The sequence below is a fragment of the Ahaetulla prasina genome, chromosome 1, assembly GCF_028640845.1.
Source record: "Ahaetulla prasina isolate Xishuangbanna chromosome 1, ASM2864084v1, whole genome shotgun sequence".
NCBI lineage: Eukaryota > Metazoa > Chordata > Lepidosauria > Squamata > Colubridae > Ahaetulla > Ahaetulla prasina.
The window spans coordinates 49,600,189-49,626,258 of record NC_080539.1 but is presented as its reverse complement, the minus strand read 5'-3'; the positions used below and the strand labels follow the sequence as shown (position 1 = coordinate 49,626,258).

At 38.8% G+C, this 26,070-nt stretch overlaps 1 protein-coding gene across 5 annotated transcripts; it reads left to right on the top strand.

Moving 5' to 3' along the window:
* Positions 1-3,327: 3,327 nt before the first annotated feature.
* Positions 3,328-25,651, top strand: SOCS5 (suppressor of cytokine signaling 5). Of its 5 annotated transcripts, none has more exons than XM_058165194.1 (2): positions 3,328-3,450; positions 22,499-25,651. In XM_058165194.1, the coding sequence occupies exon 2, from the start codon at positions 22,511-22,513 to the stop codon at positions 24,092-24,094; it is 1,584 nt and encodes a 527-aa protein (XP_058021177.1). In that variant the 5' UTR covers positions 3,328-3,450; positions 22,499-22,510; the 3' UTR covers positions 24,095-25,651. The 5 variants fall into 5 exon arrangements, with proteins under 5 accessions (XP_058021177.1, XP_058021175.1, XP_058021173.1 ...); XM_058165192.1 differs by having other exon boundaries at positions 3,382-4,020; XM_058165190.1 differs by having other exon boundaries at positions 3,382-4,178.
* The last annotated feature ends 419 nt before the right edge of the window (positions 25,652-26,070 follow it).

Here is a 26,070-nt window from a genome sequence, read left to right as displayed (position 1 = left end):
ACACATGCTTATTGCTAACAGTTTTCTGTTTAGATTCCTAAATAACTCAGTCATTATTTAGAACAATTACTATAGGTAAACTGCATTCTTACATAAATAGCAGATGTAATTTTTGTTCCACTAGATGGCACCATAATTGCCTTTTAACACACTGGCCTGATTTAAATTATGGACAAACACAAAATTCAAAACCTATAAAGATTAAAACTGCTTGAAATATAAAATCCCATCCTCAGACAGATACCATCCCATCTACAGAAGTTGAACAGATTGGCAATTAAATATTACTTTAGCACAATTAGGTGAGCATTCTCCACTGTAGCTAAAGATAGAAGGCTAATTTGTGGGGGGTAAAATAGAGCAGCTACTGGTAGGTAGTAGCATGGGTCTACCCTCCAATACTTCATTACTACTAGATATCCTCCCATAGTTGACTCAGTCTGCTTCACAGTAGCGCTCATCCTAATATAATCTCTTGTGTTTGGATCACATTAAAGTTTAGAGTTACTAGTGTGCTAAGAATGATTCTCACGAAGACTGCCATGTTGCATGTAGCAAGTAAATTCAAGAAAAAAAATCAAGATATGTATGGCACCATCTGCAGACCAAATTGAAAAAAATCTGATCTCCCATATCCACCTTACTCATGTCTTATTCATACTACTTACTGGTACAGTATCATTTCTTTATAGTATGCTGGATGAATATAATTTTGGAATTGTTTTTCCTGGAAAACAAGGTAGCTATATAAGATTTTTGTTTTCTTTTTTTCTTCCAATGCATCTTATCTTTGGAGTTGCTCGAGCAGGAGATAAGGACAGTTTCTTCTGCTCCTCAATTTAGATATAAGATGAGAAACTGAATCATGCTGATGCATATTACAATGTAGCTATAGGACCTACTTCTGTTTTTAGGAGCACATTTTTAGGATTTTTTGAATGATCAACTTCAGGGGTGTCAAACTTGATTCCATTGAGGGCCGCATCAGGGTTGTTTGACCTCAGGGGGCAGTGGGCATGGCCAGGGTGAGCATAGCCAGTTCGATCTCATTCATCAAGGCTCCATTTTCGGCTGCGACGGCTTCCTGCAGCCCTCTGCCAGAGGCACCACGGGACGGTCTTTCGCTAATTCCAGGGCGGGCCTGCAGGCCAGATCTAAGCACCGTGTGGCCCTTGAGTTTGACACCCCTGATCTACTTGGACAATTGAGGCATATAAGCCATGGTGGCTCACTGGTTAGAATGCAGTACTGCAGGCTACTTCTGCTAGTTGCTACCTGCAGTTCAATTCTCACCAGCTCAAGGTTGACTCAAGCCTTCCATCCTTCCGACGTCAGTAAAATGAGGATGCAGATTTTTGGGGCAATATGCCAACTCTGTAAACCGCTTAGAGTGGGCTGTAAAGCACTGTGAAGTGGTATATAAGCCTAAGTGCTATCGGTATTGCTATAACAAATAACATAACTGTAGTTTACTTGGATAGCTAAAAATGAAAATGGATAAAAGGGGCTATGATTAAATATAAAGACCTCCAAATTAATGACAGCAAGTATAAAAACTAGTGTTAAAACTGATAACAGATAGTGAAGGATAAACTACCTGCCCATTAGAATCAACTATACAGGTAGTTCTTGACTTACAATTCATTTAGTGACCGTTTGAAGTTACAATAGCACTGAAAAAAGTGACTTATGATAGTTTTTCACACCTTATGACCCCCATGCAGCATCCCCATGGTCACAGACTCAAAATCTGGATGCTTGGCAACTGACTCACATTTATGACAGTCACAGTGTCTTGGGTCATGTGATCACCTTTTGCAATCTTCTGACAAGCAAAGTCAATGGAGAAGCCAGATTCATTAAACTGTTACTAATTTAATACCTGCAATAATTCACTTAACAACTGTGGTGAGAAAGGCTGTAAAATGGGACAAAACTCACTTAAATGTCTCACTTAACAGAAGAAATTTTGGGCTCAATTGTGGTCTTAAGTAGAGGACTACCTGTACAGGAACCAACTGTCAAGACACTGCAGACTAGCATTTGGTAGTAATCACAAATGCCTTTGGAAAAAAAAGTATTCAATTTGTGCTCTCACACCTTATTTTAATGTAATTTAATATACATTGTCACCTTCTCTACAAATCAAAACACCAAAATTAAAGACAAATGAACAGTGAAACTTTGGGAAAGGTGGATGTATTGTAACAGAAAAATTAACAGATCCTTCACACCTGTGGAATCTGTCTGCGGTCTGCTCCTGCTTTGTCTGGGAAACCCTGCTCTAGCAAAAATACTCAAATTATCTTATTATATACCTTGTGGCAATAAAATCGCCTTCATATTTTTGTGATTTTTCTGGGCTTTAGGGCGGGGGACAGGGAAAATCCACTTGTACACTTTTAAGCTTTTCTCTTAAAAACAAACACTATAGAAATTGGATCTCAATAAAGATCGCAGCAATACTAGGAAACACCGCTTTCCACTCGAGAATAGTCCCGTGATCCGCACACACACAAAAAAAAGAGGAAACCCACCCGTGAACCTTTTCCCAGCAAGCGACCTTTCCTGAGGTTATAGCAACTTCTTGCTCGCATCTCATTTCATAGCACCAGCTGGGTACCGAGCTTATCAGGCACGGAGACGGGAAAGGGCGACGATTGCCGGGGCTTAAGGAAACGTTATTTCTCCCCCCCCCCCCCCACACACACTTTCTATTCCTATTCGCAATGCATCACGGGTTTTGTGCAAACGAAGCTCCACCACGCTCCTCCTAAGACCCTCGGCGCGACGAGGCCGTTTTCGCCGCGATTTCCTCTCAGCTTCGCTCAATTCGCTGGGGGCCTATTTTTGTAGGAACCGGCAACAACCCCGACGACTCCATTTGCTGCTGCTGCTGCTGCTTTTTTTTTTTTTTTTTACCCACGACCTCGGATCAATTTGAAACTGAACGTCACTGTCTTCCGTAGAGCTTGCAAAACCAAAATACAAAAGGTGTTGGCGGGTATTGTTGCAGGACGGTAGGAGCCCGCTTCACTCAAAGCGCTGAGATTTGCACCCGAGCGAAACACGTCGCGTTACCATGACTACTGTAGCTCCAAGAAGGCCTCGCCTCCTGCCCCGTCAGGCCAAGCCGTGAACCGTCTTCCCTGTTTCAAGATGGCCGCCCCGGCAGCCTCCGTTCTACTGCCAGAGATCCCGCCCTCCGGCTCACTGACGCGGCTGACAAGAGAGAAAGAGAAATGTCGGCCGGCCTATGGGAGTGGCTTCTATATCTTCGCCAGGATTGGCTCCCCGGTTTCTAACGGGGGAATGATGAGGGGCCCGCGTTGCTATAGGCTGCGCTGAGGCTGCACCGATCCCCGCTACCCAGAGTAACAGTTGGACGAAGGAGTGAGGGAGCCGCTTTGTGCGATTGGCTACGCCGCTGTCACTCCTCCACCCTCCCATGTCAGTGCTGGTGGTGCGCGCTTGGTTTCTGGGCCTGAGGCGGGACTGCTGGTCAGGCCGCGCGAGGAAGGGGTCCGCATTATCTTCGCGGCAAGGGACGGAGGAGGAGGAGGAGGGAGCTTGAGCCGAGACGCCGCGAGGTAATGCCGGGACCCAGGAGGGAGCTGGCGCGGCGCTGAGAGAACGAGGCTAGCGGGGAGAGAGATGCGCTGGCCTTGCAGGTCCGCGCCTCCAGTTGCTGCCTCCGACAGTGTGTGCAGCCGCAGCTTAGGTGGGTGAATCTGGTTAGCTTCGGAGCTGAGCAGCCGGGAGAGGAGGGAAGCTTCCCTTCCGGGCCCCCTTTTTCTTTGAAAGGCCCGTCTTCGGGGGGCTGGTGGTGGAAGCGAGTGACATTCCTCGGCTGCCGCTTCCCGCCCCCGGAATTTAAGGAAAGGGGACGACAGGAGGATGACCCGCAAAATGGAGTGAAATGTACGCTCGGTTTTTATTCTGTAAAGCCCAGTTGGAGAGCTGCGAAATGAGTACTTTTCCGGATTTCCTTGGGGAGATTTATCTAAGTAGCTAAATACGGTATGCGGTGTTTCTTCTACGAAGCATTTTTTTTCCCGTTTTTATTTTTTATAATTTTGGTGGGGTCTGGAAAGCTCAGAAAGCCAGGTCGTAAAATTCTTGTTCTAGCTGTCTCGTCTCAGTTTTGCAAAGGCATTGCGACTTCAAGGAGAGAAATGGTAAATTAATACTTTTTTAACGATCATCTTAACTGGGAGGAAAAAGTAAAATGTATGGCTCAAAGCACTAGGAATTCCTTCCTTCATCATTTTGCAAGTTAAAGCTGTAGCAGATGGGTGCCTTAAACTACAGTTCAGGGTCGTGGGGAACTGGGCCAAAAGATGAATTAAATAGCATATTGAATATTTGCATAGAAAAATATATTTTCAGCATTTTACCCTTATTTGATGAGAGAAATTTTTGTTTTATGACCTTGATGTCTATGTTGTCAGGATGGAGACAATTACAAGCAAATACTTGAAAAAAAAATGAACAGATTTTTTTTCTTCTGAACATGTGTCTAAAAGCTACTTCAAATTTCAGTATTTGATAAGAGTTTTGTTACAGATTTGCTGGCATCTTTTTCTGATCGACAGGGATTTCTCTTTAACTGGATCAGTTATTCATAGCTTCAAAAGTGTTGTGCCACTAAACTTAGAATATGAAGAATGTTGTATAGTACCTGGAAGCTGTTCTATGTATGATAGATGGGCAAGGGTGTATGTGTAAACTTAAACTGTTGAGGTTATGGCCATTGATTATTCCTTCAGGCTGTAATTGTTGTATATGAGCACACGAAGTTGCATGTTTTTATCTGTATTGCATTACTCAGTTCAGTTTTGGACATATTGGAATCAGCTTTGTTCTTAGGATAATCATTTTTCCTATGCCAAAGATGAAGGTCACTCACAGAAATGTTTTGAACAGATGGCAAATATTGTACCTAAGATCACTAAAGATACCAGTATATACATACTTAAGAGTAGACAATCAAGAAAACAAACAAGTGAATCATTGAACGAATCAACCTGGAATTCTCACTCAAGACACAAATATCAACCTTCTGAGGTAGACCTGAAATACAACCAGTTGAGCTAATTCTAATTTATTGTAAATCTGTATTAGCCAAATCTTGGAAGTCTGAAATTACATTCCCCTACCCCTGTCTCCTTTACAACCCAAGAAACTAGGTAGGGTCTGTTGTGGGTCTCTTGCCCCACTCACATTCCTGCTTCAGGCCTTTTATCTGATGCTTCCTTGGTCTCATTTCTTTACCTTGTCTCACAAGGTCTTTCCCATTACATTACACAAATTACCAAGCTCAAATTATGTTACTTTCACACATTATGTGAAGACCTAGTTCTCTATAGAAAGATTTAGTGCTGGGAAAGGTAGAAGGAAAGAGAAGAGGATGACTAGCAGCAACTTTGGGCTAATGGACCAGGTTAGGGATAGATCATCCTGGAGAAAATCCGTGTGGTCACTAAGATTCAGAGCATAGAACGTTTGATTCAGTTAATTCTAAGTTATATGCTCTTGTGCATTACTATTATTGTCTTCATATATGCTGATAATCTTCCCTTTTAGTTTTGGAATCTACAAGTTATATAATAAAATTGTTCCTTAAATCTTACCACAAGTCAAGATTTCTAAGCCAGGTTTAAACTAGGTTCTTTAATTGTAATTAAATTAATTGTAATTAAATTGAAATGGTGTAAGGTTTCCTGCCTGGACTAGAAGACTTCCAAGGTCCCTTCCAACTCTGTTATTATGTTATGTTATGTTACTAATTTCACTGTGATTTCTTTACATTTGTAGACATGAAACTGTTTCCTAAACATTGGTCTATCTTGCTCAGTATTACCTGTTCTGATTACTAATTTCTTTTGAGAATTACAGATATGAATTAGATTAAAAATTTAGAAATATATCAAATATTCATTGAATAATATTAGAATCTTCTTATTGCCTTTGTCTGTAGTAACAGGTATAATCCATAACAAAATCCTTAGCTGAAGAGTTAGTTGAGCCAACTAGCTTTTCTTATTGCGATATGGAGATTACAATACAGACGTAAAGATTTTTACACAGAACAGCCTCACTGGATTAACCATGTGGTGATGTATTAAAGTGTATTTCTAGGATAAAAAATATAAAGGAAATGCTAGAATCTGAATAGTAACAAATGACAAGTATGGTGTTTTGCTTATCTTGCAAATCAGTATTATTGCAGTAAATTAAGCAATCTATGATTTATGAGCAACACTTCAGGTTTTTATGGATGGTTATGTCTATGGTGGGCAAGGTAATGAAAGATGCAAAATGGGAGGGATGGAGTTTTTACAGAGAATTTGTTTTGTGTTTATACTATAGTTTTCATGTTTTTCATGTACTTTCCACCTTGAAATAGTGAAACTTGAAACTAGATTTTACAATGTGTCAAAAATTACTCTTGGTACCACAAAAAAGATTAAAGGAACTGAAGATTGCATACTGATTTTGCTGAATATTACTTGGTTTTAAGATACAGTAAAGCTACTGAAAGTAAAGTTACAGTAACTGTCTGTGAATTAACTAGATTGTCGAAAGACTTACTTTACATAGTAAGAAATTGTACTTTCCCCTTGGTTCTTACAATGACAGATAATTCATAGATAAATCCAGGTCTAGAAACACTTCAATTAACTAAGTGAATCCATGAGATGCAAATATTACAATGTTAAGTAAAACAATAAAGTTTAATATTTGTATTGGAAAATCAGATGGCAATCAGGAGAGAAAAATGTTTGGCATTCATGTGATTTGATTTTATTGGGTTATTTCTAAATCACTATTTGTTATGGTCATACAAACCCTTTAGTTCAAATACTAAAACAATCACAATTTAGATTTCTGATTTTATTAGCAGTCCACTTTTTTTAATGGAAATTGAAAAAAAACAACAATCCAAGTGTTTAGGATTCATTCAAATATAAAATCAAACTACTGACTTTATACTTCATAATTGCCTGCATGCTACTTGGTTTCACAAAGAGTCATACTATGCCATTACTTTTTTTGTATAAAGTAATCTTCTGAACTCAAGCAATCAGCAATTTTAGTGATAAAATTCATTCTGATATTTTTGAATATAGATGTGCAACAAGGAAGATTTGAGTATGACTGAGAAACATTTTGTATTATATCTAACATGTTATATAATATATGTAGCATATAAACTGGATTGATTGTAATATATAGTAGAGATTTACAGCAACCAGGATTCAAAGGACAAAAGATGATTCAGGGCATGTGTGGGCATACAGGTACAGTGGTTAAGAATATATTTTATATTAATTAATACATAAAATCAGACTTGCCTTTCCACATCACTTGCCAATTACAGGGGATAGCTAGACAAACCCCAGGAAAGATGCAGCTGCTCTAAGGTGTTCCAAAACACATTTTGGCTTTAAAATATGGTTTTTTGTACAGTCTAACACTGTGTAAGATAGGTCACAGTTTCCAACTTGCTAGTAATAGATTTAGAGCCAAAGTGGTTAAGTGCCAGCATTTCACTAGTAATGCCAGGCAGATGGGTTGAGGAAGTTTTGTCCTCAGTTGACTCAGCTGCACTTCTTACTATTTTGGTGTTGCTGAGTTCTGTACTGGCTAGATCAATTGTTACATTTTACAATGTTCAGTTTTTATAGGTGATAAATGCATGCATTTAAAAATAGCCAGGATAAATGCTGATTCGTTAAATGTGCAGAACTAGGCTGCATTATAGTTCTGTGTAAAACTAAAACTCTAACAAACATTCGTGCAAGACTGTAATCCTAAAACTATAACCTAGAGAAAAAAGTCAAAATAGACTTAATTCTAAATAAGCATAAAGAATCTACAGTTGATAATATGTTTACCTTATTGTAAGTCACTTTGATTAGTTAATTAGGAAAGTAGATTAGAAGTAAAGAGAAAAATAGAAAAACTTTTGGTTAATGTTAGGGTCATGTCTGTACTAATTATAGCAGTGCTGGTGAACCTTTTCGGCAATGAGTGCCGAAACGGGAGTGAGCGCATGGGGGAGCACCGGAAACCTGAAGAGCAGCCACCCAGTGCACATGCATGTGCCGGGAAGATGACCTTCCAGTTTCCAGCACACGCATGCGCACTGGGCAGCTGGTCTTTGTGGGTACATATGCACTGGGTGGCTGCTCTTTTAGTTTCCGGTGCTCCCGCGCGTGTGAAGACCAGCTAGCCAGCCTGCCGGAACCTGGAAGAGCAACGGGCCATGGCTCGCGTGCCCAAAGAGATGGCTCTGTGCGCCACTTCTGGCGCACGTGCCACAGTTCGCCATCACAGAATTATAGTGTTGAAAGAAGTGATGGACAAACTTCAGTTATGCAGTTCGAATAGTATTATATAGTTTCGATATGCTGAAAAGAAACAATTAAGAAAAAGAGAATTATGCTCTCTGGCTCTTAAATTCAAAGATAATTAACCTCCAAACTGTTTCTAATATTTAACAAAATATAGCCAAGAGACAAATTCTTGAACTTTAAAACTTGCACACTTTATTGTTTCATTTTGGCTAGTCCTAAAAATAGCCAATTTGGGGATTTTGGATTTTTTTTTAACCCACAAAGTTGATTGATGTTCCCACATAAAAACATAAGCAGCCCCATTCTGGATTATCTGTTGTTAAAAATGTTGCATCTCCCTCCTCTTCTGTTTAAATTTTCTTAATATCCCCCCTCCCCCATATTTTCTATAGATGATTCTTGTTAAAATCAGATTTTCCTTTTTAAATACTTGGTAATTTTTTTTTCTTTGAAAGATCCAAATCCCATAGAAGGATCAAAGGCCATCTTCCAGATAATCTTCCTCATAGTTTAAACTTTGAAGTTTGGATCTTAGTGATAGAAACAGAGAACAATCTATAAAAAGAAGGTCTTGAAGATACATAACTTAGAATTGAGTTGTGCGCATCAAACCACATCTCGCAGACAGAGCTATAGTAAACTAAGTCATTGAACTCATTCATGCTCCTGTAACATAATTAAAAGATAAAGGTTCCCCTCGCACATTTGTGCTAGTCATTCCCGACTCTAGGGGACAGTGCTCATCTCCATTTCAAAGCTGAAGAGCCAGCACTGTCCAAAGACGTCTCCGTAGTCATGTGGCTGGCATGACTAAATGCCAGAGGTGCACAGAATGTTGTTACCTTCCCACCAAAGGAAGTCCCTATTTTTCTACTTGCATTTTTTACGTACTTTCAAACTGCTAGGTTGGCAGAAGCTGGGACAAGTAATAGGAGTTCACCCTGTTACACACTACTAGGGATTCGAACCGCTGAACTGCTGACCTTTCAGTCGACAAGCTCAGCGTCTTAGCCACTGAGCCACCGCGTCCCTCTATAACATAATTACATATATACAATTTCTAGATGGCCAGAAAACTTTTGAGTTTATAGGCATTCTTGGAATAAAATGTAATACTGGAGATTGAGGCTTTGATTTGTAGCATGCTATATTTGCATTTTTAAAAAATGATATTAGAAATTGAAAGGATTTTTTTAAAAAAATGTATTGTTGGTAACTTATTGGTTCCAAGTGGCATCCAATTGGTAACTTTAATAATGCATTGCTGGTTTTGTAATTTTTATGCGCTCACTCCTTAACAAATGTTTATAAATATAATTATTTTAGCTACTTTAGATAGTGGGGAGCAATGTAATCATTTTTAATCTGCTATCAGAAACCTTCAGTCTGCTCATATATGATTCTTAAATATGTAATTCTATGGGTTGGGGTTTTGGTTTTTTTTTGGCAAAAGCAAGTTGCTGAATTCAGGGGGACCTACTTCTGAGTAGATTCTCAGTGGGATACATTGCTAATTGGACATTTTCAGCAACTTTTTATTCTTGGATAATACCGATAGATCTATTTCCTTAAGATTTGTCAGTTGCTTTTTTTTAGCAAAAATGGAAAATTTGAGCCCTTACATAGTATTAACAAAGATATTTGTTTATAGAGAACTTATCAGTTCTGTATTTTTAAAAAAAATATTTAAAAAAAAAAAGTTTAAATAAGTTTCAGTTTTCTGAAACCTCAATTTTCAGATGAAGTTTTAGCTTCATCCAGCTAATGTTTTAGTTGGATAATCTTTTTTTAATAAATAATCGTATTAGTGTTTTATGAATTTGATTAAGTACTGGGTCAGAATTATGAATGAAATTTTATTTACTGATAATACTTGACTTATGACTGGTCATTTTATGACCATTCAGAGTTATAATGGCCTTGGAATAGGTGCTGTAGGAGCTGTACAACTAATTTGGAAAACTGTCACCCCCATCTAGTGGTTTGCTGACCACATTTTGGATGCTTGGCAACTCACCTTATCTCATCTCGCCTCAATTAACTGGCCTTACCTTATCCTATCTTTCATATTTGTATGGCTGCCCACTTCACAAAAGTATGACTTGGGCAGCTTACAAACAAAAACAATATATAAAAACAGTCTCCCCATCTAATGGGTCCAGCCTCCCTGCAGCTGGATAGTAGAGCTAAAGAAACCCATGGTAATTAGATGTCATCTGATCATAACAAGGGAGACACCAAAAGCTCCCCCAAATGCAGGTCACATAGCCATTGCTACAACAGATCCAGTGTATGCATTGGCTATTGTCCCATGTCAGGCTCTGGTTGATCTGGGATAGACCCATGGTCATTATGGTGACCACGCACCCCTGAGCCACTTCAGATCCCACTCCTCGAGATTGAAGTTCCCCAAATCTGGAGAACTCAACTGCCAGCCCAGAAATTTAGTCAAGAAGCTCAAGCAGGAAAGTTACTGTGCTGCAAGGAGGCTGGTACAACAGCTGCAGTTCTGACTGATTCCTAGAGCCCAGCTTAATGAACAGAGTCTCACATCTGATGACCTGTAGTGCAGTGCTCCCGAAGGCTCTAAGAAATTCCTGGATGATATTCAGTACTCCTGCCCCAGCTCATGACATGCCCAAAACCCAGCTGGGCATATCTGCAAATGGACTTGCTCCCTTTCTTGGCCCAACCAGGTCTCGGTGATACCATGTCAGGAAGGCCCTCTCATCAGTGATTAAATCATTAATTAGGTAAAAAGGCCTATGCAGGGTAGGGGAGTTCACAGTAGTCTGCCACTCTACTGCAACCTCCCCCCTGCCTGGCACTGTCTGCACTTCCAAAGCCACAGCATCCCCCAACAAAACAGATGGTGAGCTCCCTAAACATCTTTCATCTTAGCCTGTCGTCCAGCCTATTTCTCCAGGAAGAAGCCCAAACAGGTTCTTTCAATAGCAGATCACTCAGGAAAGCCAGACCAGTCTGAGAAAGCTGTTGCCAAATTTTTTAAAAACAACGTAGATCAGGGGTGTCAAGCTCAAGGCCCATGGGCCGGAAGTGGTCGAATCTGGCCCACAGGGCCATCCTGGTCTACCCAATGTAAAGAGGAAATACCAGGCCAGTGTAGCTTTGGCCCGCTCTATCCAGTGTGAAGAGGACAGATCAGGCCAACATAGCTTCAGCCCGTTCTACCCAGTGTGAAGAGGCCTCGCCCACCCAGTTGGCCACGCCCACCTGGTTCCCCGAGGTCAGCCACAGCCCTGATGCAGCCCTCAGTGAAATTGAGTTTGACACCCCTGACCTAGATCACAAATGTGGCAAACATGATTGTCACAGTAGGCATAGTCAGCACCATAAAACAGCATGCCCTGCCATCCTCCAGCACAATTCTTCAGCCCAAAAAATCTGAATTGAGTCAAGCAATCCAACTTCAGCAATTTCAACTTCCCTTCAGGCAAATGCTACTCCAAAAACATCCCTTGAACTGCACACGGCACACAGCATACAATTACAGCTCACACAGCATACAATTACAAGAACAATTGCTCCAAAGCTGCCACACACTCCACCATCTTAACCACTCATCTCCTTTCCCAATTTTACATATTTATCTTGATAAGAAGTCAAACCAAATGTTTTACCCTTAAATGCTGATAGGGAAGGACCTCTAACTGAAAAGCACAAACTTTTTTCACAGTATCTTCTGATGCATGAGATGGAGAGCAGAAATTTGCTGAGTTTTTTATTTTCTTAAATTGGGTTTCTTCCCGTTGGTCTTTTTTGGTCACATTTTATAACAGCTGAAACTTGGAAAACTAAAAGTAAGGAAGACTTGAGAAGAGAAAAAGCAGAAGGGAACAAAGAATTCAAAGGACTGAGGGACAAATTGAACAATGGGAAAATAAATGTAAGCAGATTGTTTAAATAAAGTTTTGTATAAATGGTTATATAGGTGAAAATATAATTGAAATAAATTAACAATAAGGCATAGTGTCACTGGTACCAATGCTTACTTAATTAGTAATTATAACTTTCAAACTTCATTTTTATGCCTATAAACAATTTTTAAAATTGACACTGGTCCCATTTAGTTTTAAACCATCTTTTTGACAAGTTGAAAGTATGTTTTTTAAAATATATAAATAAAATACATAGTTTATAAATTTCAGGGCAAATGGCCTGATTTGTTGTAATGCTTATGGGGAATGCTTTCTGCTCAATACTCTTAACATTGGTGCCTGTCTGAATTTTAAAAATTAACAGAATTACATTGCATGAATTGGGCACTTGGAAGTTCTAGTGCTATGTTAGAGGACAATCACCTAATCTATAACAATGGATACTTTTTGGCAAGAATAGAAAATGTCTATATTCAGGCTTTATTAATCCCTATAATTGTGAATATATTTAGATAAACTTTTCTATTAAAATGCAGTGCAGAATTCTGTGATAATTGAAATCATTTTCCCAGATATATAAATTGCTCACATAAGAACAAAGCCAAAAACTCCAGCCTGAAGATGATGAGTGAGACTTCATCAAAATGTTGCCTAAATACTTTCAACCTTATGTATATGTATATTTGTTTTCGTAGGTTTTCACGGGTATATGTATGCAGGTTTTGGTATGTTCAGGTCTTTTCTAGTATATACATACTAGAATTTATTAAAAATTAATGTATTGACTGTGCCAGGAATTAGCTGTTTGAAGCTTTTCATATTAAAATATTTGAACAAGGAGTTTTAAAAATTGTGAACATTTTAAATCCTGCCATTATCTAAGAAGAAGCCCAATTGAACCCAGTAGCTCCAGTGAGAATACATCTGTATTTTTTAAACACACACATACAAAGACAGCAAAAGAAGAAGACGGCTGCAAAGCATTTTCTTACATGTTAAGAAACCTGGCATGGAAGCATTTATTTAAATCACTAGTGGGTAAGCTTGTTTTGAAGATTTATTTAAATAAATTAATTTTCAAGTTAAAGTTATCCACTAAGTAATCATGAACACCATGGTGGTATTTAAACAATTTCATCAGCTTTGTTCATAATCCCTGTTTGTAGGTCTGTCACCAGTAAGGACTAAAATTATTTGTTTTATATTATTTTGACTTATCCAACAGCATAAAAGATGGACAACAAATTTCCTCAGTTATCCAGTTAGTAGATGTTGATACCTGGTAAGGGACAACTAAAACAAAAATGTATATATGATGCTGAACCTAATTGCAGGTGATAATGTGTATGTACTTGCAGTCTTTGGCAACTATATTAATATAAAGTAGAGGAAATTGTTTTAAGGTTGATTGGCTGTAAAGCATTCCGAAATTGGAAAAAGAGTATTATTCATCACTAACAGAAAAGATGTACAGGTAATTCTTGGTTAGCAATCACATATTCAGTGACTGTTCAAAGTTATGACAGCACTGAGCAAGGGAGTCTTGTGACTGTTCCTCAAAGTTTCGGCCCTCCCAATACCTATACAGTCACATGATCGCAATTTGGGTTGTACTAAATAGGTTTGCAGCATTCCACAATCACAGGATCACCATTTGCAACCTTCCCTGTTGCTTCCCTCAAGCAAAGTCAATGAGGAAGCTAGAAGGTTGCAAGTCTCTTCCGTAAGTCTCTCTTGCTTGGCAGCAACCACTCCAACCCAGCTTCACTGGCCTCATTGGCCACTTGCATACCCTCTCCAGCCAAGCAACAACCATTCTTAGTTGTGCCATGGCTCACCAGTCATCTGCACATTCTACCCACCTGGCAGAGCCACTTACCTGTTTGCTAGCCTGCTTGTAAACATTTGGGACTTGCAACTTCCTGACAACTTCCCCAGTGATTTTTGCTTGCTGGAAGCAAAGTTGCAAAGAATTCTTCACCTAATGACCTGTGATCCTTGCTTAACAATGGCAACAGAAACTGCCAGGATTGCATTACTAAGCAATGTAGTCATATGATAATTGTGCTTTACAACCACGTTGTTTTATAATAAAACATTTGGTCCCAGTTAACTGTTGTTAAGCGAGGACTACCTGTACCAGCATCAGTGAAAGAATGCATGTGGGTTTTCAAAAAGTAGTTCTTTATATCATTTCAATATAGCATAGGTTTTCTAAAATACCATTCAGCACTTTGTTTCAAAGCAGTTTCAAAGCAGTAAAAGAATCTTATGCAAGATTATGCAATCTTATGCTTATCTATGCAATAAATATGTAGCATACTTGAGAAAATGTACAGTGTACACCATCCAGAGCTGCTTGTTGAGCAGCTATAAAAATGAAATTAAAAAAAATATTACTGTCATACACAAATATTAGAACAGGTGCTAGAGGTATCTCTTACATCTGTCTAATGGTGCTATCTCCTTCACCTCTGTTCTGATATGGCATATTGGCCTATCGTTCTTGTTCCTTGTCTAATAGAAGCAATTTCTTTGGTTTGAGTTTTCTCATATAGTTCTGTGGATGTTATGTCAGATAGACCTTCTAAGATTCTTTTTTATTTTTTATTTTGGGGGAAAAAACCATACAGTGCTCTTTTACAAACACAGATATAAAAAGAAAAATAAAACTGTGGGAAAGAATTGGGTTTATATATGAATCTATTTATGTGTGTGTGAGCATGTATAATATTTTTCTGAATGTGCAGGCTTCAAACTCTGCCATTCAGAGTCTGCATCTTCCCTCAGTACCTCCTCTGCTACAAATAGTGTTTTTAAGAACAAAGCATAGTTCATCTGGAACAAACCTAGAAATGGAGGCTAGATAGGATTGGGGTTACTATAACCTTTGCCACCTTTGATTAACATGAAATGTACCTCAAAACCTGAAAATAAGTGAAACAATAGAAAGAGTGCAGAGAAGAGCAACAAAGATGATTAGGGGACTGGAGGCTAAAACATATGAAGAACGGTTGCAGGAACTGGGTATGTCTAGTTTAATAAAAAGAAGGACTAGGGGAGACATGATAGCTGTGTTCCAATATCTCAGGGGTTGCCACAAAGAAGAGGGAGTCGGGCTGTTCTCCAAAGCACCTGAGGGTAGAACAAGAAACAATGGGTGGAAACTGATCAAAGAAAGAAGCAACTTAGAACTAAGGAGAAATTTCCTGACAGTTAGAACAATTAATAAGTGGAACGACTTGCTTTCAGAAGTTGTGAATGCTCCAACACTGGAAATTTTTAAGAAAATGTTGGATAACCATCTGACTGAGATGGTGTAGGGTTTCCTGCCTGGGCAGGGGGTTGGACTAGAAGGCCTCCAAGGTCCCTTCCAACTATGTTATTATGTTACGTTAATAGAACTGTTGCTTCAGAAAAGTGGGTTAAATTAAAAGAATATTAGAAAAGCTATTTATTTATTTATGGGAAAAAAGGACTGAACCTGTAGTCATATGCCTTTAAGCCAGGGGTGTCAAACTCAAGGCCCGTGAGCTGGATCCAACCTGTAGGGTGCTTAAATCTGGCCCGTGGACCCATCCTGGAAACAGTGAAGGACTGGCCCATGGTGCCTCTGCCAGTGAAAACGGAGTTCAGGAGGGCCACATGCAGCCTCCTCGACCTCCATTTTCACTGGCAGAGGGCTGCAGGCAGCCGTTGCAGCTGAAAAACAGAACCTCAATGAGTGACATCGAGCTGGCCACATCCACCCTGGCCACACACACCCGGGCCCACTGAGGTCAAACACAACCCTGATGCTGCCCTCAATGAAATTGAGTTTGACACCTGTGCTTTAAACTGTCTAGCTAAGGAAAATTATTATAGAATTAATCTTATAAAATTTGTATTTTTAATTTATTTTTTTTAAAAAAAACCTTATTATTAGGCTGTACAGGAGCCCTTGCCCACTCACCTATCATAGTTAGAGGGAGGATGAGGCAGTTTCTACAAAGAAGGTGGTACAGTGGGAGCAATTTAGCCATTGTCCCAGAACACAAGACAAGTCCAAGGTGTTAAGACCAGAGGGCCTAATGGAAACCACCAGCTTTCCTTCTTGTGGGGTTCAGCCATTTGATTAGAGACAAATACATGCATATGTGATCTCAGTAAGAAATACAGTAAAACCTCAATTTAACATTTAATGAGGGGAAGAAGTGTTTGTTAAAGCAGAATGCCTTTTAAATTTGAACCAGACTTTATTCATGTACTGAAGCAGATTTTGTCATTGATCCAAAGTCTGCGATATTAAGTCCATTAAATTGAAAGTGTATTGTAAAAATATTTTCACATCCATATTTTGTATGCTTCTGTTTGTATTTCTCAGTACATATGAAGATGATCTTCATCCATTTAAGCTCAAGCTCAATCCCTCCAAGACAGAGTGGCTGTGGATGCCGGCATCCTGGTACAGTCAGCTGAGTCCGCGGCTGACTGTTGGGGGCGAGTCATTGGCCCCGATGGAGAGGGTGCGCAACTTGGGCGTCCTCCTGGATGAACGGCTGTCTTTTGAAGATCATTTGACGGCCGTCTCCAGGAGAGCTTTTTACCAGGTTCGCCTGGTTCGCCAGTTGCGCCCTTTTCTAGACCGGGATGCCCTATGCACGGTCACTCACGCCCTCGTGACGTCTCGTCTGGATTACTGCAATGCTCTCTACATGGGGCTCCCCTTGAAGGGCACCCGGAGGCTTCAGTTAGTTCAGAATGCGGCTGCGCGGGTGATAGAGAGAGCCACTCGTGGCTCCCATGTGACACCTCTCCTGCGCAGACTGCACTGGCTACCTGTGGCCTTCCGGGTGTGCTTCAAGGTTTTGGTAACTATCTTTAAAGCGCTCCATGGCATAGGGCCGGGCTACTTACGGGACCGCCTGCTGCTACCGAATACCTCTCACCGACCCGTGCGCTCTCACAGAGAGGGACTCCTCAGGGTGCCGTCAGCCAGGCCGTGCCGTTTGGCGACACCCAGGGGAAGGGCCTTCTCTGTGGGGGCTCCCAACCTCTGGAACGAACTCCCCCCAGGACTTCGTCAACTTCCGGACCTCCGAACCTTCCGCCGCGAGCTTAAAACACATCTATTCATCTGCACAGGACTGGACTAGATTTTAAATTTATATTGGTTTTAATGGGTTTTATTATATATACTGTTCTTTTTATTTATTTGGCTATGTGGAATAAGTTTTTTAATTGATATTTTATTTTGTATTTATATGTACCTTTTTATTTGCCTGTGAACCGCCCTGAGTCCCTAGGGAGATAGGGCGGTATATAAATGTGAAAAATAAATAAATAAATAAATAAATCAGGAAGCATGCACTCCCTTTGGAATCCTTAAAAGGCTGTTTACCATATCATTTATTTTTGACATTTCTTAGACAGATTTGTCATATTTCTAAACAAAGCATACTATAACAAACTACTAGTTTATGTGGGCTCTGGAAGTATTCTGGAAAATTAAGATGGTGATTCAGGGTGGTACTTTATTTCATAGTATGCTAGCTCTGCATCTGAAAAGAAGAGTAAAGTAGACCAGGGGTGAAATGCTACTGGTTCGGACTGGTTTGGCCAAACCGGTAGTGATGGCAGCGGGTGATTCGGAGAACTGGTGGCAATGGCAATGGGAGGCTCTGCCCACCTGTCCGGTTGTCATTATTTCCTGGTTTTAACCAGGAATAACCTGTTTTTTACCCTCTGCACATGTGTGGATGGGTTTGCGCATGCACAGAGGGTCCACACACGCATGTGACGTGCAAGCACAACACGTGCACTTCCGAACCAGTAGGGGAGGTAAGTAGATTTCACCCCTGAAGTAGACATATATTTCAGTAATGCTCAGCATCCCTAAGATTGTCAACATTGGTGTAATACCTTTGGAAATTTCTTTTTCCATGATATAAAGGTAGATGTGCCACATTGACACATTTTTGTGTCCATATTTGTATGTGTGTACCTATATCAACAGAACACACACCCAAAAAGGAGAATCAGGACCAAAAAAATGATGCCTAGAAGTTGAGTTTTAAAATTAATTGATTCCCTGTATTTTTTCTCATTCACACAAATCTTAGAACTTTGCCCATTTTTTTTTTAGTAATGAGAAGAGAATGGTTTGTCATTCTTGCATTCATATGATGAGTCCATCAGTAAAATAGATTTTAGATACACTCCAATATATATTTACCTAGAAATAAAATTTGTTGAATAAAGCTGCCCTGTGGATACTCTTTCAAAAAGGTTTGAATGAATTAACAAAATAATTCTGTGCATTCATGTTCAGAAGTGTATCCTGCTAAATTATGTAAGGCTTACTCTAAGTAGGCTCAGAATCATAATGTCAGGTTTGCTTATAACTTAGTTTAAGTAATAGATATTTCTGTTACCTTGAATACAGTAATTACTATTGCTTTGCAATTGGTGTTCTTTCCCATCTGAAGCATCCTGAAGGTACCATTCTTGCGGTAGAAACAAGGTCATAGATTACTTTGCAATGGCTGTTGGGTACATAAATGCAGCTTCTCATATGATTTTCTTGTTTTAAATGTGATCTGTGAGAACTGTATTCATTATGTGCATTGTGGTGGTTATCTAAATTTTGCTTTGTCTGAGATACTAATTTTTCCTTGTGCGTGGTCATGAATATTTGATGGTTGAACTGCTTAGTAATTAATAGCTTAATAACTCATGCATTAGAAAATAATGCAGTTCCACTTCTTTAAACAAATGGTCTGGCTGAGTGCCGACATACTTGAAGAATAAATATGGCAAGGAGATACTATTTTCTCTTACTTATATTCTAGTTCACTTTATAAAGGTAAAGGTTTCCCTGTCCAATCATGTCCGATTTTAGGGCACAGACTTCATCTCCATTTCTTGGCTGAGGGATCCAGTGTTGTTGAAGACATTTTCCATGGTCATGTGGCCAGCATGGTTATACCCCAAAGACACACAGAACACTGTTACCTTCCTACCTATTAATCTATTTGGATTTGCATGCTTTCGAATTGCTAGGTGGGCAGGAACAGGAGGTCACTTCGTTGCGCAGCACTTGGATCTTTTATATGGGATCCTAATTATTCCATAAATTAGCAGTAGAGGCCTTTATGCACACAGGGACTCCTTCTCTATCCAAACCAAAATTAATCCGGCATTTCATATATGATATGCTTAGTTTACTTTATTTTCAGTCATGATTGAATGAAGATTTTTTTTCCAGGATGAAATACTAGCCTTTATTTCTTAGAACATTTGATCCCAAATGTATTCAGAGACATTACTGGGAAGTAAAAGCAACAAACAGTTGGAAACAACTGCTTCATTTTGAAGTTTGATGGGCAACCCAAATTGAAATGGCACAAATAACATCATTTGTATTGTTCTATAAGAACGGAGACATAGGGATGACATCATGATAGCCTTAGGAGAATTGGGAGTGACTCAGTGTAGTGGGAAGAGGATAAAAAATGGCCAGAAGTGGGCTGGAGGTGAGAAAAAGGATGGAAGAAGGCTTGAATTGGAAATGTGACCAAGCAACAAAAAGGATAAGGAGGCAAGGAATAGCAACTGTGTGAATGATTTCCACTCTTCATAAACTTGTCATATTCAGTGTAGATAGAAAAATTGTGAAATGAAATCGGGGCTGCTCAGCTGCCATTTCAGAAGGGAATGGAAAGGGAGAGGAGAGAGTGAAGGAAGAAAGTAGATAGGAAAGAGAGAGGTAGAAAAGGGGGAAAGGAGAGGAAGAAGAAGGGAAAGAGAGAGGGTTAGAAAGGGTGGAAGAGAAGAGTAGGGAAGGAGGAGAGGATGTAGAAAAGTGAAGGAGAGGAAGGATGAAGAAAGTAGAAGAAAGTAGAGAAGGGAGGAGGAAAGGTTTGTTAAGGAAGGAAGTGGTAGCTGGGCAGGTCCGAATAAGTAACAAATGAAAGTTAATGACTAATGTTGAATAAGAGACTGTATATTGAATAGGTTGTTGGAAAATGGAAATAAAACTTTTTTACTAAAAAAAAAAAAAGAAAAATTGTGAACCACTGACAATTGACACTAGCATAGGAAGTGAAATTTGTTTCACTGTATTATGCTTGTATATTACATTTCGTTTTGTTTTGTTTCTGTTGATACCTTGAGCCTTAGGCAACAGCTTTTTTTAAAAAAAGACTTTTCTCCCAAAGGTGCCTTTTTAAGAGGCAACTGGACGTTCTGGTTTTTCTTTGAAGATGTTTCTCTTCTCAGCAGCTCTTGCTGAAGCAGCTTCTTGGATGAGAAGCGAAATGTCTTCAAAGAAAAACCAGAAAGTCCAGTTGCCTCTTGAAAAAGCACCTTTGAGACTACCATGACCTGAATGACTGAGAATCTCCATAGACAAAAGACTTCTCTTTTGCTACTAACTGTGTGAATGGAGAGCTCATATTAACTGAAGGTGATGTGGAAGAATTGTTAAGTGTTAGGGGCCTAGAAGTATGTTTAGTTAACATTGTACTGAAGATTACCTTTCGAGTTGCAATCTAAGAAATTGGAAACATTCAAGTCCAAATCTTCTTATTTCAATATTTCACAGACAAAATCTGTGATAAGCAACTTAAATAGAATACATAGTAGCAAATGTGTATTAGTATCTTTCCTACTTGCTCCTTAGATGAAACATGTTAATCAGTGTGAGGTGGAATACAACAGCACATAATTAGTGTGCATGATATATTGATACTGTAGGTTGCTGTTAAGCAAAGTAATGCTAATAATACTTGTGAACTGAAAATAAATGCTACTCTTTCAAAGTGTTCTATCAGTTTAATGGCAACCATAAAAATTACTTACCTGGAAAACTAATATTAGAAAAGAGGTATATATTTAGTAGCCTTTTGATGTTAAGCAGCAGCTGGGGGAAAAAGCAGGCAGCCTGCTCAAATGATCAGCCAACTCCTCAGATCACCAACCACTTTGTGGGTCATCATTCAGAATCCTTGCTTTAATGTACTTGCAGATGAATAAAATACTTTTTACAAGGTTGTGCTAATTGTTATCTTTTAGGAATATTGCAGATTTTAGCATTTAAGCTCCATCAGTGGGTTTTCAGGGAGCTTTTTAAAATGCCCAATGATCCAGAATTGTCTACAATTATTTTTAATAGAAGATTTTGTAATTCATTAGTATGAAATATTTTAATAAACCTGTCAAGTGAATGGGCTACTCAATCTAAATGTCATTATAAATATTTTTAGTATAGATATATTTTTACCATTGAAATCAAACTGAAAATTCAACTCTAATATGATTGATAGCTGTGGTTAATCAAAGTAATTCTTAAAGCATATGACCTTTTTATACTGAAGTTTTTGCATCAATATTTTTGTCATTACCAATAAAAAGAAAGTACTGAGGGATCAGTGTTGGACTTTCTGTCTAAATTTTGCACATGCATTCACACACACACACAGAAACAGAGAGAGAGATGTAGAGAGATGTTCAAAGTCTGTCACATCTAAACTCTATATGACATGCTTAAGTTCTTAAGGGAGGACTTGAAATCTTACATTCATCTGAAAAGTACCCATCTTAAACTGCATATCAATGTGAAAATCAACTGTACTCCAGTAGTAAAGTTAGGCCTGATTATTTGTACTCCTTTTGTCATTTGTTAACTTTCTGCTATGGTCACCCAAAAAGTGACAATAGTAATACATATCTTGTGTCTGTACCTGGCAACTTGATATTTATATATCTGACTGAGGCAGATACTGGCTAGTTGGGCATGTGTACAGTTACTGCTGCTTATTTTAGTAGCTCTAATTATTAACCCTTTTCTGCAACATAATGATGAGCACTTGGAAGTACATGCTCTATACGAAGGCCGAGATGGTTTTCTTTAATCCTGTGGTCCTTACGATATGTCTCAAGTCAGTTAAAAGTAAAACTGCACCCATTTGGAATTATGTGTATATTTATTTACATGTTAGGCATATGGAAACAGTAGTAAAGCATGGAATACTGGGAGGAAAAAATAGTGTTCTTCCCAATTAAAATAATGTAGCTGATTTGTATTAAGGTAACATAATTATTTCAGCTGCTTAATATTTGATTGATGTTTAAGTTATAAACTGAAAGTGAGATGAATTACTTTAATTTTATTCATGAATTAAATATTCAGCTATTTATTCTTTATTCAGTAAGTGACTTTCCTAAATTAATTGTCTTTCTGTCTTTGTGATGTAGGTAACATAATCCATGGGTAAAGTTGGGAAAATGTGGAACAGCTTCAAGTACAGATGCCAAAGTCTCTTTAATCCTGAAGGTGGAAATAGAAATGAAAATGTAGACATAAATTCCAATAGTGCATCTGTTAGAGATAAAAGTGTTTGTGTGCCTGGTCCAACTCAGCAGCAACCAAGCAGTCCTTTGCAACTGAATCTAAATACTTCAAAAGGCTTTTCGAGAAAGAATCAAAACTGTGCCACAGAAATCCCTCAGATTGTTGAAATAAGCATTGAGAAAGAGATTGACTTGAATGCTGCCTCAGGAGCTAAATTTGCACGAAGGGATTCCTACTCAAGGCATGCTCCATGGGGTGGGAAAAAGAAACATTCCTGCTCTACAAAAACCCAGAGCTCATTGGAAAGTGATACAAGATTTGGCTGTTCTCACTTGCAAAGGAGGGAAAGAAGATACGGTGTGAGCTCAGTTAACGATACAGATAGCATCTCAAGCAGAACCATAGGAAATCGTTCTCTGAGGCAAAGATTGCAGGAAACTGTAGGCTTATGTTTCCCTATGAGAACTTACTGCAAACAATCTAAGCCTCTTTTTTCCAACAAAAGGAAGATCCATCTTTCTGAACTAATGTTAGAAAAATGTCCTTTTCCTGCTGGATCAGATCTGGCCCAAAAGTGGCATTTAATTAAGCAGCACACCGCTCCAGTGAGCCCACATTCTGCTATTTTTGATGCATTTGACTCCTCCTTGGCTTCTACAGAAGATGAGGAAGATAGGCTGAGAGAGAGACGAAGGCTCAGTATAGAAGAAGGCGTGGATCCTCCTCCCAATGCTCAGATACATACTTTTGAAGCTACTGCACAGGTTAATCCATTATATAAATTAGGGCCAAAGCTGCCGCCTGGCATGTCTGAACTGATGGGAGACTGCAATTCAACAACACAAGGAAGTTGTGATTTGGAGGAAGACACAACTACTCTCTGCTTGCAGTCACGTAGACAAAAGCAGCGCCAAATATCTGGTGAGAGCCATAGCCATATCAGCAGGCAAGGAGCTTGGAAAGTCCATACTCAGATTGATTATATTCACTGCCTAGTGCCAGACTTACTTCAGATTACCAGTAATCCCTGCTACTGGGGTGTGATGGACCGTTATGAAGCAGAAGCACTTCTAGAAGGAAAACCTGAAGGCACTTTTTTGCTCAGGGACTCTGCTCAAGAAGACTACCTCTTCTCTGTGAGCTTCCGCCGTTACAACCGGTCTTTACATGCACGCATCGAGCAGTGGAATCACAACTTCAGTTTTGATGCTCATGATCCCTGTGTGTTTCACTCCTCTACTGTAACAGGGCTTCTGGAACATTACAAAGATCCAATTTCTTGCATGTTTTTCGAACCTCTACTTACAGTTTCTCTAAATAGGACTTTTCCTTTCAGCTTGCAATATATCTGCCGGGCAGTAATTTGCAGGTACACTTCATATGATGGGATTGATTGTCTTCCTTTGCCAACAATGTTGCAGGACTTTCTGAAGGAATATCATTATAAGCAAAAGGTTAGAGTACGATGGTTGGAGCGGGAACCAATTAAGGCAAAGTGAACAGAGTTCAGAATCCCTAGTAAACTCACATTGTGATTTTTTTGTGTATGTGTTACAGTATATCACGTTAAGCACATCAGTGTTCAGCTTTTAATGTACTTTGAGCTTATTGTGTTTATGATGCTGCCTCCAGTTAGTTGTGAATACCTCTTGAAACATGAACAGAACACAAAATCACATTTTTCATCAATTTTATTTTGCCAGTTACAAAATATGTCTACTTTCTATTACAATATTAATATAAGACAGCTATTGGGCATTAACTTCTAAATTCTATTCAGTTTCATAATTCACAATAAAGTAGCTTGCTAGCTTTTTTTCTTCTTGATTAATATGAGCACTTAGATACCAAAAATTGATTCGATATAACTGCATTCTCAATGAAAAAATACTACTTTTCATACTTCACTATCTCCTATGCTATTTTTTATATCAAAACTGTTTTAAGAGGAAAAATCATGAGTAACGGGAAATCACTATAACATGTCATTTCTATATTTTTAAATCACGTGCATTAAGAAGTTCTGTACCAATATTTGGTTCCAGGATTGTCTCCAAATTAAAACATTTTAATAGATTAATCATGTGGGAATAATTAGATAATTAAACTTACCAAAAATGAATATAAATATAAAAAATAGTTCTAAAACAGACGGGAAAAAATACCTTCAGATATATTGGTGATAGATGAAACTTATAGTCTAGTAAAGAGGTCCCCAAGCCACAGACTGGCACCGTGCCACACAAGCGAGTGAAGCTCCATCCATGCACATACAGGATCCAGGCAGTGTGCAAAACCACACCCTGCCGGTTTGGAAAAAACACCTTCCACGGAACCAGTCCATGGTGCCCAAAAACTTGGGGGACCTCTAGGCTAGCAGGTCTCATGGATGCAAGAGAAGTTTACCTTATCAGCACAGCGAAGGAGCAATGCCTATTTAGATAATTCCATATGCCATAACTTGTTTCATTAATCAGGGTCATCTTCACTCTGCTTTTTCTAAATTAACCCTTTGGTATTTTAAAAAAATCCAGTAGTTTCTAATTAATCAACCACTGCAATAAATATTGTGGTTAAGCTGAACTTTGCTCTTAAATTAACAGTTGGAATTTGTGTTAACTCAGAAGTTCTTGGTCTGATCTGCAAGTTCTGTTCAAGAGACTTGTGGAAATGTAGTGTAACACTGAAGACTTTCTGAACTAGATCTTGCATTTGATTTATTTTTTCTGATCATGGTGATCAAGGCTATTTTAATCTGGGTTGGATTATGAAACAGGCTAACTAACACAACCTTGGTCCAGGTTTCTGCTTTTCAAAATAGAATACTGCTACAGGTTACTGCATTTAGTAATTAAAGGGACTCTTAACAGCCTAACCTTATTTCCATTATTTGTAAAAGCATTGTTTCTGAGGATACTAGTACTAAATAAAAAGGTTTATTCAAATATGGGTTATGCACTTCAATTGGTAGAAAATTAATTGGGATCTTATGAACCATTTAATTTATTTCAATTTGTGTGGCTTGTCAAATATAAATAAAAAGCTTACCACTCTGATTTTTTACTTCTTCAGAAAGTATTTTTACATATCTGCTACAAACTGCAATACCATCTAACTTAGTTATAGCTTAGACTGATCCAGAACAATTAATATTCTATCCTACTTCTGTTTTCCTCTGATGCCTATTTGATGCATCAGAACAGTTGTATTTGTAAACCGTATAGCAGCTTTTTTATAATTTGCATATTGTGTTCCTCCTTAAGTGAAATACTTTGGAAAACTTGTTCTTTTGCTTTTTTTTCTTTGGGAACAGAACATATCTTGTTTTGTTCTAGCTGTGTTTGCACTAAAATTTGTATTGGAATAGGGAGTCCCTTAGTTTTGCTTATGTGTCTTGTATCAGTGAGTAGCTTTCTTAGTTTCTTAACCAGTTGCGACAGTATATTCTTTTCCATGGCAGCAAATGTGAGGTGAC